General features: G+C 38.2%; 1 protein-coding gene across 1 annotated transcript in view; it reads left to right on the top strand.

The window, feature by feature from the left end:
- Positions 1 to 19,105, top strand: part of RABEP1 (rabaptin, RAB GTPase binding effector protein 1) — a 101,819-nt gene that overhangs the window by 75,094 nt on the left and 7,620 nt on the right. The window contains exons 9-13 of the mRNA XM_059998044.1: positions 2,629 to 3,096; positions 4,352 to 4,456; positions 6,233 to 6,349; positions 11,704 to 11,802; positions 15,407 to 15,547. Coding sequence (XP_059854027.1) covers positions 2,629 to 3,096; positions 4,352 to 4,456; positions 6,233 to 6,349; positions 11,704 to 11,802; positions 15,407 to 15,547 — 930 coding nt within the window. The remainder of the gene's footprint in view (positions 1 to 2,628; positions 3,097 to 4,351; positions 4,457 to 6,232; positions 6,350 to 11,703; positions 11,803 to 15,406; positions 15,548 to 19,105) is intronic.

Below are 19,105 nucleotides of genomic sequence, written 5' to 3'. Positions count from 1 at the left end.
CTTTCCCTCTTTTTCCATTTCCAAAGGTAACATATGTGTGTTTCTATTTGTACTTTTTAAACATAATACAGATTGTAACTGTACATGATGTTTTATGTACATTTTTTCCCCCACTTAAATCTGTCTTTAAAGGTTTTGGCACATCAGTAAGTGTTTTCCCCCACAATGATATTTAATGACTAACAGTATTTCAGCATGTAAATGTACCATAATTCCTTAGTCTCCTACAAATTGATTTGTGCCCAGGTTTTAATTTATAAAGGTGACCAAGTGGTGACATAGAGAGGTTAATGCCATTGAACAAAAAGTTTAATGTTATAGTCCCTCTAGAAATGAGAGTCATGGTACACTGTGCAGAGTCACATGGAGAAGCACCAGAGTTGGTCATGAAGTAAAAGCAGGAGCAAGGGGAAAGCATGGACCACAGCCATTATTGGGAGTTTTGAGGGAAAGGTAGGGCAGGGTAAATAGCATAGGTCTGGCTAGTTTGAATAAATCCAGTGGGCTTTGGGGCATAGAGTCTATCTTCAGTTTTCTGGTACCTGGCCCTGGGTTGATTTAGAGCAGGGGAAATACTGGCTTGGTGTGTAAGAGTTAGATAAAGGAGTTGGTTGGGAGTATCGACTTGAGATTGGCTGATTTAGATGTGAAAGACATATTCATAGGTAAGTTGTTTATTATTTCTAGGAATTAGCTAGTTTGGAAGAGGCAGTCTCTCCTCAGCCAGCAAGGCCTTCAAAAGGTCAAAAACATCATAAAATATAGAAAAGAAGCATGATTAACACACTAACAGATAGTCAATTGTTTCATTTTTCACTAGTAAAAAAATTTTCATTATTATGAGTAATGCCATAATGCTATTCTATATAATTCTTCTTTGTATAAAAGTCATGGACTTACCTGATTACTCCCTTCATGTAAGTTCTTGGGAAGAGAACTGCTGAGTTTAAGAGCATAAGCAAACATATTGTTGAATCATCTTTCAGAAACAGTGTAACAGTTTACATACCCCTACAAGTATATGTTCCTTATAAGTATTGTTATCAGCATGGTAGTCTGGTGTTTTTTAAATGGCCCTCACAACTTTCTTGCCCCTATCCCCTTCCTTCTTTGGTGTCACAGTAGCATTGTGTTAATATATGAATAGCATTAGATGTCGTGTTCCTTTATAAGCTAACAGAATGCTCTCTCTCCAATTTTTATTAGGGTGCTTATTTGGGACCTTTGCCATAGCTAGCTCAGTATATACTAGATTTGTGTTCCTCAGCCATCGGAATTTCACAGATTAAAAAATCTTAAAAAAAAACTTTAAAAAGAAGTAAATGGAGGAATTAACATAAAAGTTGTCAACTTTTTATTATACCAAGTAAGGATATTTTTAAAACATTGAAAAATAATCTGTATTTTAGTCTTTTCCAGTTCATAAAAAGAAGGACATTTAACAACAAAACGTAGAAAGGATAGTATCTTAAAATAAAAGCCAGTTCTTTAAATTGAATAAATTTAGTTTCAAGAAAAACTTGCTACATTTTCCTTGCTTTCTGATTTTCCTACAAACTGTGCTAGAATGGTACTGGTGTGCTTTTTTGACTTTGGGAGTGTGCTGCACCACATTAAAAAAAAATTGAAATGGAATTCACATAACAAAATTAACCATTTAAAATGTGCAATTCAATGGCCTTTAGTACATTTACAATGTTGTGCAACCATTACCTGTCTAGTTTCAGAAGATTGTCATTGCCCCCAAAAGAGACGAGACCCCTTATATCACTAAGGAGTCACTCCCTACTCTCCTTTCCCTTTAACCTCTGGCAATCACTAATTTGTTTTTGGTCCCGGTGGATTTACCTATTCTGGATATTTCATAGAGATGGAATCGTACAGTGTGTGACCATTTTCGTCTGGCTTCTTTCACTTGATGCAGCCTTATTTAACATGTTGATTACACCTTGCTTGAAACTTAGTTTCTAGCGTACAACATTATCCTCATTTACCTTCTGTTCTGGGTACTCCTTCCTCTGTCCCCAAAATGGACAAAATTGATGTTTCTCAGGGCCTTGCCCTTGGCTTTCTTCGTATCCTACAGACTCATCCTAAGTGTTCTGATTTGCTGCCGTGGCTTTAATTATTACTATATAGTGGTTACTCCCAAGTCTCTATCTAAAGACTTCTTTGTCCCTCTATTGGGTGGACGTCTCTACTTGGATATACAGCAGGCACCGCGTGTTCCATATACCCAATACTGAATTTCAGGAGACCTTCCCTGATTCTTATGTCTGGGCTGAATTCCTCTCCTTGAGCTCCCAGAGCATTCAGTACATAGCTGTAGCCTGTCATTTTATTGAATATGATATTCTAATAGCCTGTTTACTTGGTTCACTTGTTTATTTTTTTCATGAAACTAAGCATTTTGAAGTCAGAGATTGTTCACATTTGTATCCTGAGTGCTTGGTTTAGTGCCCAGGATATAGAAGACACTCAATAAATGTTTGTTCAATGAATATATGAAGGCAGCACACTAAAGATTGTCATGTGTAACGTGTGGCAAAATACTTTATAAAATATGGTAGTTTTTCTCTTTGAAAATATCAGGAATTGTCTAACTGGCAATGTATTTTCACATTTCAGGAGCATTTAGATAGCACCCATGGTTCAGTCCATTCTTTAGATGCAGACTTACTGTTGCCATCCGGGGATCCATTCAGTAAATCAGACAATGACATGTTTAAAGATGGACTCAGGAGAGCACAGTCTACAGACAGCTTGGGAACCTCAGGCTCACTGCAATCCAAAGCTTTAGGCTATAACTACAAAGCAAAATCTGCTGGGAACCTGGACGAATCAGATTTTGGACCGTTAGTAGGAGCAGATTCGGTGACTGAGAACTTTGATACCGCCTCCCTTGGGTCACTGCAAATGCCAAGTGGGTTTATGTTAACCAAAGATCAGGAAAGAGCAATCAAGGCGATGACACCAGAACAAGAAGAAACAGCATCCCTCCTGTCTAGTGTCACACAGGGTATGGAAAGTGCTTATGTGTCTCCCAGTGGTTACCGCTTAGTCAGTGAGACAGAATGGAATCTCCTGCAGAAAGAGGTGAGTTATCTTCCTGGCTTCTCCTCTGCTCACTTTGAGGGATACTGGGTAGCTCTGGATTTATTGTTCATTCAAAAGATGGTCCCTGGCGTCAATGCTCGCACTTGTTGCCAGCAAATGAGTGTTAACCTGTATTGTCTGAGCCTTATCATTGTCTGCTTTGGCTGTTCCTGGTGATTATGACAGAGAAGGGAACTGACTAGCTGATTGTGTTAAGTGTGAACTTCTCCACCTGAAGTCACATCTCTTAAGTTGGAGCGATCTGCTTGAATAGCATAGCTAACTTTGTGTAGCCCGAATTTGGTTTCCTTGCAGTTTTCTATAATCTCAGTGTATTCCAAGATGCATATTCTTTCATCTTTCCTTGAGGTCTAAAGTACAAATGCTTTTCAGCAGTTGATGCTTAGAATGAGCTTAAGGAGGGGGTGGAAAATACGGGAGAGAAGGGAAGGCAACCTTTAATGAGGTTAATTTTCCCTCTAATAATATTTGCAAACTCAGAAGTAGGATTAGGAGATAAAAACTTAAATATGTATTTGCATAGTGCTTTACAGATTACAAAGCCTTTTCACATACCCCTTCTCTTTGAGCTTCTTGATAATAATGAGACAATCAGGGCATGATTTTCTCCAACTTATCTGGCTCAGAAAGGTCAAATGAGTTGCTCAAGTTTCCCCTTCGACTTAGTAGCAAAACCTGGGTTAGGATACAGGTTTCATGACTTCCAGTGCTTTCTTTTACTCAGGGCTACTTCTCTTTAAAGAAGCTGTTGATTAGCAAGTGGTACAGCTTATTAAGCTTGAAAGAAACTGTTCTCCTTGGTCTCATGCAGAACGTTTGGGAAGGTGCTATTTAATTGTTTCATACCTCCTTTGTGCTTGGAGCTGGTGAAATGGTTAATTTGCACTCCACCCTTCCCCATCCCCTCCCTTGTTGGGTAGTATTGATTTAAATTGTGAGTGCCATGGTGTAGTACCTTGTGCTTTCCTTGTGTTTCCCTCAAATGCGGTGTTTTGTGACCCTTAGCCTCTTGATGATAAAGTTGTGTCCCTTGTTTTCCTGTCATACTTATATTGAACTTATGATTTTTTAGAATCCAGCTCTCTATTGTAACTACTTGCCATAAGTCCCTGAATAACTTGTTTACTCCATTTTCTACTTTGAGTAACATAGGTAAGACTGCACGTGTTCCTCAAGTATGTGATGTAGACTTGTTTTGTTCTGCCTGATAAGAGGTAATTTTGGTGCCCTTCAGGTACATAATGCTGGAAATAAACTTGGTCGACGTTGTGATATGTGTTCCAATTATGAAAAACAGTTACAAGGAATTCAGATTCAAGAGGCTGAAACAAGAGACCAGGTGAGTTTCTTTTGGGGTGTGCGAAATTGGTGAGCTGTTGTAGTTTTCATTGGAGGTGTTGAATTAATTGCCCTTCACCCCTCCCAATTTGCTTCATGAAGTATATTCATCTTGTTAAGTCTGAAATAATCTGGTACGTGCAACGTCAGTTACATTTCCAGTGGGAGCACACTATAGAATTTTTGCTTTTGTGTGTCTTTGCTTCATTAGCTTGACCAATACCACACAGGTCAGCTCGCTGGCATATCTCCTCTCCCAACCTGTTCCTTCTGCCCAAGGCCTAGAAGTGTTATTGTCAGGAATGCATGCACACGGAAAGTGCTTTATGATACAGAGATTTAGGGAGATAAGGGGTTGGGTTGACTGTTGCTTCTAATTGGATAAAACTTAATTGGATATTACATCAATCAGTATTTGTACTCTTCATTGCTTATTGCCTAATTCTTGTCATAAATTTGTTGAAGTAAGTTTAATTTGCAGGGTCACAGAAATTAAGATTTGGTAGATTAGGTATGCTGAAACTGACAAGTACCTTTCCAAATACAGTGCCTAATAATGGGTTCCCTGATAACATTTAGGAAATGATGTAGAACTTCATGAGAGTAAACTTGTGAAAGTATAGGTAAGGAAAAAATAACTTTTTTCTTATATTTCCAAATTGTTCTTTGGTTATTATGGAGAGTGTTACCCTAGTCTTCAAAATAAGCTTAAGCAGGTTAGAATGATGGTTTAATATTTTCAGATGCCTTTGGCATTAATTTTCTCCATATATGCTTTATTTTTTAGATGGCTTAGAGGTAAATTTCTAAAGCTATTTGTGAAACCTCTATATCAGTAGTTGGTCTCTGATAGTGTGGTATAGGAATGTGGGGTATCTTGGATTCCATAGTCGTGTCAATAGACATTTTACTCTTGCTTCATCTGTGCAGGCACTTCGCTGGGTTCTGAGTATTCAGATACAGAGAGAACACCGTACTGCCCATAGGGAGCTTTCAGTGTTGCAATCCAAGCCATCAGTTCAATATGGTTTGTTCCTGTACATGTACAAGTAGAACTAGAGGATGAGCAGAGGCATCTAAATTAACTGTGGGCTGTTAACTAGGGAAGGTAACAGTTCAGCTAAGTTTGTTTTAGAGCTAGAGTAAAAATTAATTAGGAAAAGAAGTGGAGAAAGGGTGTTCAAGGAGAGGAAATGTATACAAAGGAACAGTTATGAAGGAAAATTGTGTGTTCTAGGAAGTATGAATAGTTTATGTGGCTGGGCATAAGGGGGGGTTGTGTGTGAGAGAGAGAGAAAGAGAGAGTGGAGAGAGAGTGGGGGGAAAATAGTGGGAGAGGAGGCTACAAAGGGAAGGCCATGATGAGATCATGGAGGGAGGGGTGTGATGACTGAAGGGATTTAAATTTTACCCTGAAGACTTTGGGAGGCACTTAAGGATTTTAAGTAGGGAAATGATATGATTTGACTTTCATTTTAGAAATATTTATTGTGTTAGAGTGGATTATAGATTGGCAGCAGAAAATAGAGTCAGGGAGGCCAGTGCCCTAGCCTAGAAGACCCAGGAGGAAAAGCAGATATTTTCTAATGAGATAATGGATATGAAGAATGTTTTGTTCTTCGAATGAGGTAATTCATCTCAATTTTTTCCCAAATTGACAAATTTGTTTCTCAGGAAAAAAGATTAGGTTTAAAAAAATTTTCTGGAGGTAGGGATTTTTTTTTAAACTTATGAAAATTCTGGTACTTCCTTCTAATTGACGTTTAAAATTGCATAGGTGAAAAAGCTACAGGTGATGCTAAGGCAAGCAAATGACCAGTTAGAGAAGACAATGAGAGATAAACAGGAGCTGGAAGACTTCATAAAGCAGAGCACTGAAGATTCAAGTCACCAGGTAAGTGAGGGTTTTAGAATGTGGCCCCTGGGAGATGACTGAGTTGTTTAAATAAAAGCGTTTTGAAAACCTAGTAAGGTTTCTTTCTTGCCCTGAAGATCTGGCAGTTCTGTTTTCCCTCAGATAAGAATATCTCAAACTGATCTTTCTCTGGTGTCTGTTTTACAGATTTAAGGAAAGTAACTTTTGCAATAACTCGTTAGTAAATATCAGGAGGCTCTGGTTCTCTTTTCGCCTTTGACTTTTATTAGGTTTTTCTGCTGCACAAGAAACCTGCTGACAAGAAAGATGCTAGTTATCTTCTTTTTGACTTTTTGAAAAATACCATGCATAGGAAAAAATGTGACCGTATACAGATGTACCAAACACATCTGAACTAACATCTGTGTAACCACCAAGATCGAGTAATAGAAAATTAGCTAGTACCCCAGAAGCCCTCACTTTCCCCCTCCACTTACTACTTCCTCCCTAGAGGTAATTACAGTCCTAACATGGAACACCATTAGATTAGCTTTGTCTGCTTTCTTATTTTAACAAATGAATCATATAGTCCGTATTCAATGAATGACACAATCATTCATTGTGTTTGTCTTCCTCCATTCAACATTGTGAGGTTCCTACTCACAAATGTGTGTGGTAGTTGTTATTTTCATTGTTGTATACTCGTACCATTGTATGGATATAATTTATCCATCTTAATGTTATGAGCATTTGGGTTGTTTCCAGTTGTGGGATATTATGAATAATTCTACTTTGAAATTTCTGTATAGGGCTTGTTGCACATGTTGCTGCTGGGTATGTGCTTAGGAGTAGAATGCCTGGGTCAAAATGTATGTCAACTTTTGGAAATAATAGTGCCAGAAAGTGGTTGTATGAATTTATACTCTCCCCAGCAATGTATGAGAAGAATTCCTGTGGGTCCGCAGTCTCGACAGACTTCATTTTGTGTTATTTTAATTATAGCCATTTTGGTGGGTGTGTAATGGCATTTCATGGTGGCTTAGTTTGTGTTTCTCTTACGACCATTGAGGTTATTTAGCATTTTTCATGTTTGTTAGCCATTGGGATATCATTGTGTGTGTGTGTGTGTGTGTGTTTGTTTGTGTGTTTGAAATTACTTTTCAAGTCTTATGCTTGATATTTTATTGGGTTGTCTTTTTTTTTTTTCCCCCCACTTTTCTGATAGGAGTTCTTTATATAATCTTATTAGAGCCTTTTGGTGATGTGTCCCAAATGTCTTCTACTCAGTACCTTAGATTTTCATTATTTTAATGGTGTCTTTTGATGAACAGAAGTTCTTAATTTTAATGTAGTCAAATTTATTGATCTTATCTTTATGATGAGTGATTTTTATCCTGGTTTTTAGAAGAATATTTTCTTACCCTGGGGTTATATGAAGATATTTTCATGTATTTTGTAGAAGCTTCATTGTTTATAGCCACTCACATTTATATCTAAAATCCATCTAGAACTGACTTTTATGTATAAGCTGTAGATATGGGTAAATTTTTATTTTAGTTTTTTCATATGGAGAGTCAGTTCCTGTACCATTTAGTGAAAAGGTCACCTTTTTCTCACTGCTCTGCAAGATCATCTTTGTTAACTATCAAGTGAATGTACATGTGTGGGTCAGTTTGAGGACTCTTTTATTTGGTCTGTTTGCCTATTTTTGTGCCAGATTCTGTGCTGTAATTTATAGTAAATTTTTCATTTGTTTCTTTAAATGAAACATAAAGTTAGAAACTTTACAGTTTAGAAACATATAGTTTCTAAAAACTATAAAAGTTTTTCTCTGCTGAGAACTATGTTTTCATTCGTTTCAACAGTATTTACCTTGACACCAGGCAGCATAGTTACAATAGCTACTTTAAAGTCTTTGATGAGTCCAACCTTGGTCATCATGGGGTTGGCATGTGTTTTCTTTCCTCTTGAGAATTGGCCACATTTTCCTGATTGTTTCTATGTCAAGTACTTTTAGATTGATCTTGGAGATTATGAATATTTTATTGTGAGACTCTCAGTTCTGTTAACCTGATTAGGTTCGTTCATAAGTTCTGTCTTGCCTTCTGTAGTAGGTAGTTCTAATGTCAGTTCATTTTTAAAAGCCTTTGCAGTGCTCTTTTGGATGTGTCCATGTATGTATATAGCTCAGGGGTCAGTGTGAGACTTGTGCTGGTTCATGCACAGAATTAGGGGATCCTTTTTCAAGCTCTTTTCTCTCAGTACCACTCTACTTGTCAGCTCATGGGGACCCTGTCGTGGCCCTGTGATCAGAAAAACAGTTGTTTGTCCTGTGCTGCTGCATCTGTTGTGGCTTCACAACTGGGGCAGCTCTTAGATTCATGCTGGCAGAAAATAGGAAAAAAAACCCAAATAAGTAGTAAACTGCAGTATGAATTGTTTCTTCCCGTTTTGATTTCCCTCCCTAAACTGTCTGCTTTTGCTTATGTTTTAGAGTCCTCAGGTAGTTGCTTTTTGTATTTTTTCCAGAGTTTTTAGTTGTAATAAGGGGAGAGAATGGCCTTGGTGGGCTTAGTCCATCTTGGACAGTGCCAAAAGTCTCCGTTCTCTCATATTTTTGTTTATTAGACATATCTTTTTCTTTCCACCTTCATTCAAAAAGGATACTCTGTGGTCAGGTATAGAATTCTGAGTATTTATGATATTTTCTTTCAGCACTTTGAAGTTCTTATTTCATTGCTTCTGGCTTCCATGTTTCTGATGAGAAGTCAGCTGTAAGTCTTACTGTTGTTCCTTTGAAGGTGAAATGTTATTTTTTCCGTGGCTGTTGTAAAGATGTTCATTTTGGCTTTTGTTATTAACAGTTTTACTGTGTTATATACCTAGGTGCGTCTTTCTTCATATTTCTGCTGTTTGGAGTTCACAGGGTTTCTTGGATCTCCGAGTTAATGTCTTATATCGTGATTGGAATATTCTCAGCCATATGTCTCTTTAAAAATTTGTTTTTATTGAGATAAACATAAAGTGCATAAATCTCAAGTGTACAATTTGGTGAATTTTAATGTGTGAAAAATTTTACTAGGGTAATAAATCATCATCTGCATCAAGATACTGAACGTTTCTAATACGCTCATGTTCTTTACTAATAAGTAAATACCCCACCTGCCTATTCTTAGAGGTAGCCAGTATTCTAACTTTTAACACTGTTTTAGAATTGCTTGTTGCTGGACTTCATATAAATGGAATCATATAGTATGTAGCCTTTTGCATCTGGTCTGTTGGGTCATTATGTCTGTGAGACTTATCCATATTGTTCTGTGTGTAAGTAGTTAGATTTTAATGTTGTGTATATTCTATAACATGAGTATACCATAATTCATTTATCCATTCTACAGTTGAGAGATATTTGGATTGTGTCTAGTTTTTGGATATTGTGAATGAATACACTTTTTAACATTCTTGTACATGTCTTTTAGTGGACATGTGGACTTATTTCTCTCAAGTATACATAGTAGTGAAATTACGGAATTTTTGAGTTTTTGCACAGGTATATTTTTAGCTCTACCAGCTATTTCCATTGGCTGTTACTTCTTCAAATATTTGTATATGTTAGATGTTCGCATTGCATCTGCATGGCTTCTTTAATCTCTCTTCTGTATTTCCCATCATTTTTGTCTTTGTTTATTATCTTCATATCACTAATTTTCTCTTCAAATAGGTCTAATCTGTTAAACTCATCCATTTTATTTTTAATTTGGATAATTGATTTTTTTAGTTTATTTCCATTTGGTTATTTTTCATCGTTTCCATTTCTCTGGTGGTTCTAAATTTCTGAACAGATCAAATATAGTTATTTTAAAGTCTGTTTCTAATAACATATCTGGATTCATTGTAGCTCTCTTTTTGTTATCTGTTTTGTTTTTTATCATTTCCTTTTGTTTTTTATCATAGTCTTTTATTTATTTTTAATTAATTTTTGGCTGTGTTGGGTCTTCGTTGCTGGGCACGGGCTTTCTCTAGTTGCAGCAGGTGGGGGCTACTCTTCGTTGTGGTGCGCAGGCTTCTCATTGCGGCGGCTTCTTGTTGTGGAGCATGGGCTACAGTAGTGTGGCTTGCAGGCTCTAGAGCACACACTTAGTAATTGTGGCACATGAGCTTAGTTGCTTCGCGGCATGTGGGACCTTCCCAGACCAGGGCTCAAACCTGTGTCCCCTGTATTGGCAGGTGGCGTCTTAAACGCTGCGCCACCAGGGAAGTCCCTATCACAGTCTTTCCTTGTGCATTCTTAACTTGAGGTACTAGACATTATATGTGAAAATTGTTGAAATAAAGCCATTTTTCTTATGAGAGGCAGGCAACTAGTTGTACTAACAATCCTGGATCACCTTAATACATTTATGGGAATTGAGATTATATGAAGTTGTGAAGGTTGGATTATTTTAACTTCTTCCCTTACTGTAGGGTGTGTCCCTTTGGAGACCCAGTCCAAAGTGCAGGGTGTTTACCAGGGATCCCTTTGTGTATTGGGTCTTGGACTCTTAACTTTTGCCACCCTGTGCTGGGGTTTTCAGACGCTCTGCTCAGCTTCTCAGTGCTGCCTCTGCTTCTTTTGGAGTTGGCTCATGCTTCTGGAGAAGAGCTGTTCCAGATGCTGCACCCAGTTCTCCATGTGTCTTCATTCTGGTCCTTGGCTCTGTGATTCTTTTTTGCCTTGTTCTCCCATGCCTTCATGTAGGTGTCTTTCATATTTTTGTCTGGTTTTCTTAATTAGCAGGAAGGTTGGTTCACATCACCTATTCTGCCACTACTGGAAACAAAATTCTGACAATAATCATTTTTTAAATGTCTAAACAAATTTACTTTGGTTTATTTTATAACTCTTATGTATGAGTCATCAACTTTCACATAAACCCCTCGTCAGGAACACTAAAACTAATTCAAGAGAGTTTATCATGTGTCTTTTGCTCTTAAGTAAACCACCTTAGAATACTGCAGCTAGTTCAGGGAAGATTCATTTATCCTTTAAACTGGGGTTTTTTTGTGGACAGAGTTTCAAAATTTTTATTGATTTTTAATTAGCTCCTTTAAGAATAATATTTATAACTGTGTCACATGGATTAGTATCTATGTCTAGAGACGCATATAATGCTGTCGTTCATGTATGGCAGCGTATGACCCCTGGGGACTTTGGGTACTGCTTTGTGTCATCTGAAAGGCTGAGGCTTTGTACACAGTAGATGCACACATATCTGTTGAATGATAGATGAGTGGGGTTTGATGAGCTAATAAAATCAGTTCCGGACATTAAATAAGCAGGAGATGGAAGAGTTAGTTTCAGAATAACCAGATTCCTAACTAAATTCTCTGTGTATGAATTTTTTTTTTCTTTCAAGATCTCTGCACTTGTCCTAAGAGCCCAAGCATCTGAGATCTTACTTGAAGAGTTACAACAGGGGTTTTCCCAGGCAAAGAGGGATGTTCAGGAACAGATGGTAAGTTAACATTTAAATAAACATTAACTATGTTAAATATATTCTATCTTGAAATAATCTTTGATGTGACTTTATCTTCCTGGCCAAAGTGGTTACCATTATGTTCTCCAGAGCCTATAGAACGTTAGTAATGGACAAGATTATGTAAAGACATTATTCTCTTTTTAAACCTACCTCTTGACCAAAAAAATTATCACCTTTAACTTAATTTTTCTTTGATTTGAGAAACCTAAATAAAATAAACTATGGACCAGCATTTAATTTTTAGCTCTAAATACAAGCTAAAAGTTGAAATCTCTCAAAGCCCTAGGAGGTACAGCTTTTGAGCAGTCAGTGTGCTTTTCCTGGACAGCTAATATATTTAAAACAACCTCAGTAATTTCATAGGGTTTATGATAAAACATGTACCATAACTGCTGTGGCACTGGAAAACTTCCAGAAGGCTGTCAATTTTGAGAGGAATAGGAACAGAGAGCTTCTTAATAAGAGCTGCCTTGAACCTCTGCAGAATTGTTCTCCAGCTTTGGGCCTCTTCCTCAGCAGTCAGGCTCCACTTGCCTTGCTCTTCCTTTTTCTCAAAGTTGGAACCCTGCATCTGATGGCCCTTCATAAACTATAGCAGAGTTGGTCCTGCTGGGGTGATCCTACAGAGTTGCCTCTTGTCCAGCTCTTGCAGGGTTGACAGAAAAACAAACTCCAAGTTGTATGGTAATGGTTTGTTTTTGATTGGCATTGGGTCAGTATCTGAATGGCCTTTGAGCTGATCCCTAAATGCTGATCCCTCAACATGTCTGTTGAGAAACATCTCACTAATCAATGGCCAGAGAGAGTTTCATATCTTTTCATTAATTAGAGAATATGAAATAATAATTGTTGATCTCAAGGACACTGTTAAATGCTGACAAAGTTTCATAGTGTTTAGCCTCCTTACAATCCCTGTCCCTTCTCATCTTCCTTCTCATCTTTTAAAACTCACCTGCTTTTGCTAACATTTTTCAAGTTGATTCCACTTAAAATGAACATATTGCAGGTGACATTGAAGAATTGTTGAAATTAAGGTTGAGGTCTTGTGAACTTTAATATCTTACCATTTTCTTGAAATTACCTTTAAATGTTCTTACACTGAGAAAGATAAACTCAATTTCTTAGGCCCCTTCAAAGAAGAGTAGCTGTGGTAGTGGTTGGGATCTTGATATTTCCCCCGAACTATTTATTTTGAAAAATTTCAAACTTAGAGTTGTTTATGGAGTGAACATTCATAAAATCTTCACTTAGGTTTACCAGTTAATATTTTGCCACATTTTTACTGCTTGCAATTGTTTCTCAGTCTCTCTCTTTCATGTATGTGTATGTTATATTACATATGTATTTGTTTATTTTTTTGAGCCATTTGGAAATAAGTTGTAGACATAATGACACTCCTAAATATTTCAGTATGTATGTCCTAACAACAAAGAAGTTTTTCTGCATAATCACAATACTGTTATTATATGCTTAAAATGTAACCATTGACCCTGAAAGTCCTTGATTGCTTTCTAGTGGAGGTTTTACTTTTTGATCAAGGAACTAGTCAAGGATCACGTATTGTATTTTGTTGTCATGTCACTTTAGTCTCCTTTAATCTAGAACAGTCACCCACTTTTTGTTTTTGGCTTTTATGACATTAACATTTTTGAAGCGTCCAGACCATTTGCCTTGTAGAATGCATTTGTCTGATTATTTCCACATGGTTCAAGTTAGACATTTTTGGCAAGAATACTACATGGATGAAATGATTCAATGGAAAGTTCATAACAAGAGGCATGTTATGATGGGTGGTTCCATTGTTGGTGATGTTAAGTTTGATCACTTGGTTAAGGCGATCACAATCGTTTTAGAATGACTACATTAATATTGCTACCAACAGCAAACTTACTAAGTGAAGTTCAGCATTTCTTTGTTGGCCCTCCATATCCACGGTTTCCACATCTGTGGATACAGAGGGCTGACTGGAAGTGACTTGAGCATCTCAGTTTTTGGTATGGGAGTGTGTCTTGGAACCAGTCCTCTGCGGATACCAAGAGACACCTGTAGTTCTTTTTACCCTTAGAATGTTATGCCAGGTAAAGGTTTACAGTCTGGGTGCTGTGTTCAAAAATTACTTGAAATGATTTTTCTCTCTGTGGTTGTGTTATCAATTTGATACAAAAACAAATGGAGCTATGTATTACATTTTTGGATTTTCTTCTTTTTTAATTGACTTTTTTGTTTTTTGAACATGCAACATGGTTCATAAGTCAGAACTATAAAAGTATATAAACACTCAGAAGTTTCACTTCCATTCCCTGTCCCTTTCACCCTGTTCCCACCAACTCCTATACATGATCATTTAAATTTATTTTTGGTTTATCCTTGGTTTTCTCTTTACAAAAATAAACAAATATAAACATATTTTTCTTTCCCTTCTTTTATATCCAAAATGTAGTGGGATGCTAATATTTTGTTGTAAATGGGTTGAAAGTGAGCATAAAGCAACAATTGATTCTGGTCTGAAATAAATAAGAGCCAGTAGAATTAACCAAAACTTATGCATGACCTTGCCTGCCTACCAGCAGTCTATTTGTCCTTCAGGATGCAGCAGTCACCTTTTGTGGGAAATGTTCTTGAACCCTCTCCACTAATAGGTACCCTTTGTCCTTTTATCACTGCTGTACCCATTGTCACCCATTGTAACCGAGTGTTACAGCACTCGTAGTATGGTTGGGTAATTTTTGGTTTACTTATCTTTCCCTCCACTGTACCATGTGCTTCTCTAGGGCAAAGTCTATCTTTTATCCCTGTATTCTCCATGGGCAGCAAATCGCCTAGTGTAGAGTAGTAGCTGCTGAACAAATGTTGGATGTGGAGTAATCTACACTTATGTATATGTTCAATGGTTAGTAGTAAAAATTAGCAGAAATACTTTTGCAGAATTTTATCTTATACTCAAATTAGCTGGACTTTTATATTGATATAAATTCATATGAAATACCTAAAATTGTTGTAAACATCAGCAAGTGGAAGAAGGAACGTGTTCCATTTTAAGAATGAGCCGCTCAAATGTCCTGCATTTCCTAAGCATAAAGCCTCTTGATAGCGTCTAATATTTGGGGTTCTTGGGCCATTCACAGCGATCCTGAGCTTGAACGTATGTATATGTAATGAAAGATGAAGATACTGCTTTTTGTTTATCCCTGCCTCCTGTGGAACGCATGCTGTGAGGAAATAGGAGTTGTCTTGGAGTACACACTTTTTTTGATATAAGTCTTGATTACGTCCACCTCTTCCGTTGAGCTAGAGATGCTGGTCCTAGGGATATGGGGGAAGAAATTCATTACTTTTAAGCTGTTGGTAGAAACAGTGGAGAATAAGCTCAGATACTTGCTTCATTTCCTGTCCCCCTGAATATATGTAAGGGCTGTAAACCAATAAATCTCTGAGCTGCTTTTTTTAAGTCTTACAGAGCTTTATCATGTACTGTCCATCCTCAGCCCTTATTTCATTTGGCCTTTGTTTTTCTCTGGTGCAGTTATCAGCAGATAGGATTTACCTTTCTGGCTGTGATTAGTATCTTTTTCTATTTTAGGCAGTGCTGATGCAGTCACGGGAACAGGTTTCAGAAGAGCTGGTGAGGTTACAGAAAGACAATGACAGTCTTCAGGGAAAGCATAGCTTGCATGTGTCATTACAACAAGCAGAAGACTTCATTCTCCCAGACACTATAGAGGTAACTTATTTTCTGTAAGATCAAAAATGTAAACAAGTACATTTTCTGAAATGGCTACAAATTCTTTTTAAAAAAGTCTACAAATAACAAATGCTGGAGAGGGTGTGGAGAAAAGGGAACCCTCCTACATTGTTGTTGGGAATGTAAGTTGGTGCAGTCACTATGGAAAACAATATGGAGGTTCCTCAGAAAACTAAATAGAGTTGCCTTATGATCCAGCAGTCCCACTCTTGGGCATATATCCAGACAAAACTATAATTGAAAAAGATACATGCACCCCTATGTTCATAGAAGCACTATTCATAATAGCCAAGACATGGAAACAACCCAAATGTCCCTCAGCAGATGATTGGGGGCTTCTCTGGTGGTGCAATGGTTAAGAATCCACCTGCCAATGCAGGGAACGTGGGTTCAATCCCCAGTCTGGGAAAACCTGCATGCCGTGGACCACCTAAGCCCATGTGCCACAACTACTGAGCCTGCGTGCCACAACTACTGAAGCCTGTGCACCACAACTACTGAAGCCCACATGCTCTAGGACCTGTGTGCCACAACTACTGAGCCTGTGTGCTGCAACTACTGAAGCCCGCGTGCCTAAAGCCCGTGCTCCACAACAAGAGAAGCCACCGCAGTGAGAAGACCATGCACCGCGACGAAGAGTAGCCCCCGCTCACCACAACTAGAGAGAGCCTGTGTGCAGCAACGAAGACCCAATGCAGCCCCCCCCGCCCCAAAAAAAAAGATGAATGGATAAAGAAGGTGTGGTACATAGTATACAATGGAATACTACTCAGCCATAAAAAAGAACAAAATAATGCCATTTGCAGCAACATGGATGCAACTAGAGATTATCATACTCAGTGAAGTTAAGTCAGAAAGAGAAATTCCATATGATATCACTTATATATGGAATCTAAATATGACACAAATTTATGAAACAGACTCACAGACATAGGGAACAGAATTGTGGTTGCCAAGGGGGAGGGAGGGTGGCGGAGGGATGGACTGGGAGTTTGGGGTTAGTAGATGCAAACTATTGCATATAGAATGGATAAACAACAAGGACCTACCGTATAGCACAGGGAACTATATTCAGTATCTTGAGATTAACCATAATGGAAAAGAATGTATGTTTATGTATGTATAACTGAGTCACTTTGCTGTACAGCATATATTAACACAATATTGTAAATCAGCTATACTTCAATTTGAGTGAAGTAAGTGAGAAAGAGAAAAACAAATACTGTATGCTAATGCATATATATGGAATCCAAAAAAATGGTACTGATGAACCTAGTGGCAGGGCAGGAATAAAGACACAGATGTAGAGAACGGACTTGAGGACACGGTGGGAAGGGGAAGCTGGGACGAAGTGAGAGATTAGCACTGACATACATACACTACCAAATGTAAAATGGATGGCTAGTGGGAAGCATAAGGAGATCAGCTCCGTGCTTTGTGACGACCTAGAGGGGTGGGATAGGGAGGGTGGGAGGGAAGCTCAGGAGGGTGGGGATATGGGAATATATGTATATACATAGAGCTGATTTCACTTTGTTGTATAGCAGAAACTAATAGAACAGTGTAAAGCAATTATACTCCAATAAAGATGAAGAAAAAAAAAAGGATTCCCTGGCGGTCCAGTGGTTAGGACTCTGTACTTTCACTGCTGAGGGCTCAGGTTCAATCCCTGGTCAGGGAACTAAGACCCCTGCAAGCCACGTGACGTGGCAAGCAAACAAACAAATACATACATACATACATACAGGCTTTATTGGGATGTAATTCACATACCAAATAATTCAGCCATTTAAAGTGTACAATTCAGTGGTTTTTAATATATTCTCAGATGTGTAGCCCTCACCACAGTATTTTCATCACCTCAAAGACAAACCCCTTACCTTTTATTCAGCCCTTCCTCCCCAAGGCTTAAGCAACTACTAATCTTTCTGTGTATAGGTTGTCCTGTCTTTCTTTCCTATGAATGGAATCATACAATTTGTGGTCTTTTGTGTCTGGCTTCTTTCACATATCTTAGTGTTTTCAATGTTCATCCATGTCATACCATGTATAAGTACTTCTTTGATTTTTATGACCAAAAAATTATACTCCACTATATGGATATTTTGTTTATCCATTTGTCTGTTGATAGATATTTGGGTTGTTTCCACTTTGGACTATGAATAATGTTGCTATAAACATTCATGTATAGGTTTTGGTGTGGACATATGTTTTCATTTCTCTTGGGTAGAAACCTAGGAGTGGACTTGCTGGGTCATATGAGAACCCTGTTTTATCATTTGAGGATTTCTCCACATCCTCACTAACACTCATCGTTATCTCACATTGTGATTATAGCTATCCTGGTGGGTGTGAAATGGTATCTTATTGTAGTCTTGATTCACATCTCCCTAATGGTTAATGATATTGAGCATCTTTTCATGTGTTTATTGGCCATTTTTATATCTTCCTTGGAGAAACGTCTATTCAGATCCTTTGCTTACTATTTTATTTATTTTTTTACGGTACGCGGGCCTCTCACTGTTGTGGCCTCTCCCACTGCAGAGCACAGACTCCGGAAGCGCAGGCTCAGTGGCCATGGCTCACGGGCCCAGCCGCTCCGTGGCATGTGGGATCTTCCTGGACCGGGGCACGAACTCATGTCCCCTGCAGGCGCACTCTCAACCACTGCGCCACCAGGGAAGCCCTGCTTACTCTTAAATTGGGTTATTTGCTTTTTATTTCTTTGAGTTATAAGAGTTCTTTATATATTCTAGATACAAGTCCCTTATCAGGTAGATGATTTACAGATATTTTCTCCCATTCTGTGGATTGTCTTTTTCATTTTTTTTTTTCATTTTCTTGATGGTGTCCTTTGAAGCACAAAAGTTTTTAATTTTGATAAAGTCCAGTTTATTTTTTTCTTCTGTTGCTCATGCTTTCAGTGTCATATCTAAGAATCCTTTGCCAAATCGAAGGTCTGTATTATTCTTGTAGGACAAGATTGAGAGTACACCAGAAATTAAATATTTGAAGGGGGTCACCATGCTGGCTCCTTGTGATATCTGTTTTTCTGTATAGCACTTAGGGCACAGCACACTCAGCCTCCTGTCTACCGATAATTTTTATGGCATTTGCTCACTTCCATTCTTTTGTGGTTGGGAGAATCAGGGCTGCAAACCCAGACGTTTCCTGAGACATTCATAAGTATCTCCTTAACTTTTTCCAGACTTTATATTCATACGTTTTATTTTTTTATTTTTATAAATTTATTTATCTTTGGCCGAGTTCGGTCTTTGTTGCCGTGCGCGGGCTTTCTCTGGTTGCGGCGAGTGGGGGCTACTCCTCTTTGTGGTGCATGGTCTTCTTATTGTGGTGGCTTCTCTTGTTGCGGAGCATGGGCTCTAGGCACACGGGCTTCAGTAGTTGTGGCTTGCGGGCTCTAGAGCTCTCAGGCTCAGTAGTTGTGGCTCACGGGCTTAGTTACTCCGCGGCATGTGGGATCTTCCTGGACCAGGGCTCGAACCTGTGTCCCCTGCATTGGCAGGTGGATCTTAA

Source organism: Delphinus delphis, chromosome 19 (genome assembly GCF_949987515.2).
Source record: "Delphinus delphis chromosome 19, mDelDel1.2, whole genome shotgun sequence".
NCBI classification, from domain to species: domain Eukaryota; kingdom Metazoa; phylum Chordata; class Mammalia; order Artiodactyla; family Delphinidae; genus Delphinus; species Delphinus delphis.
This window is presented reverse-complemented; position numbering and strand designations above follow the sequence as displayed.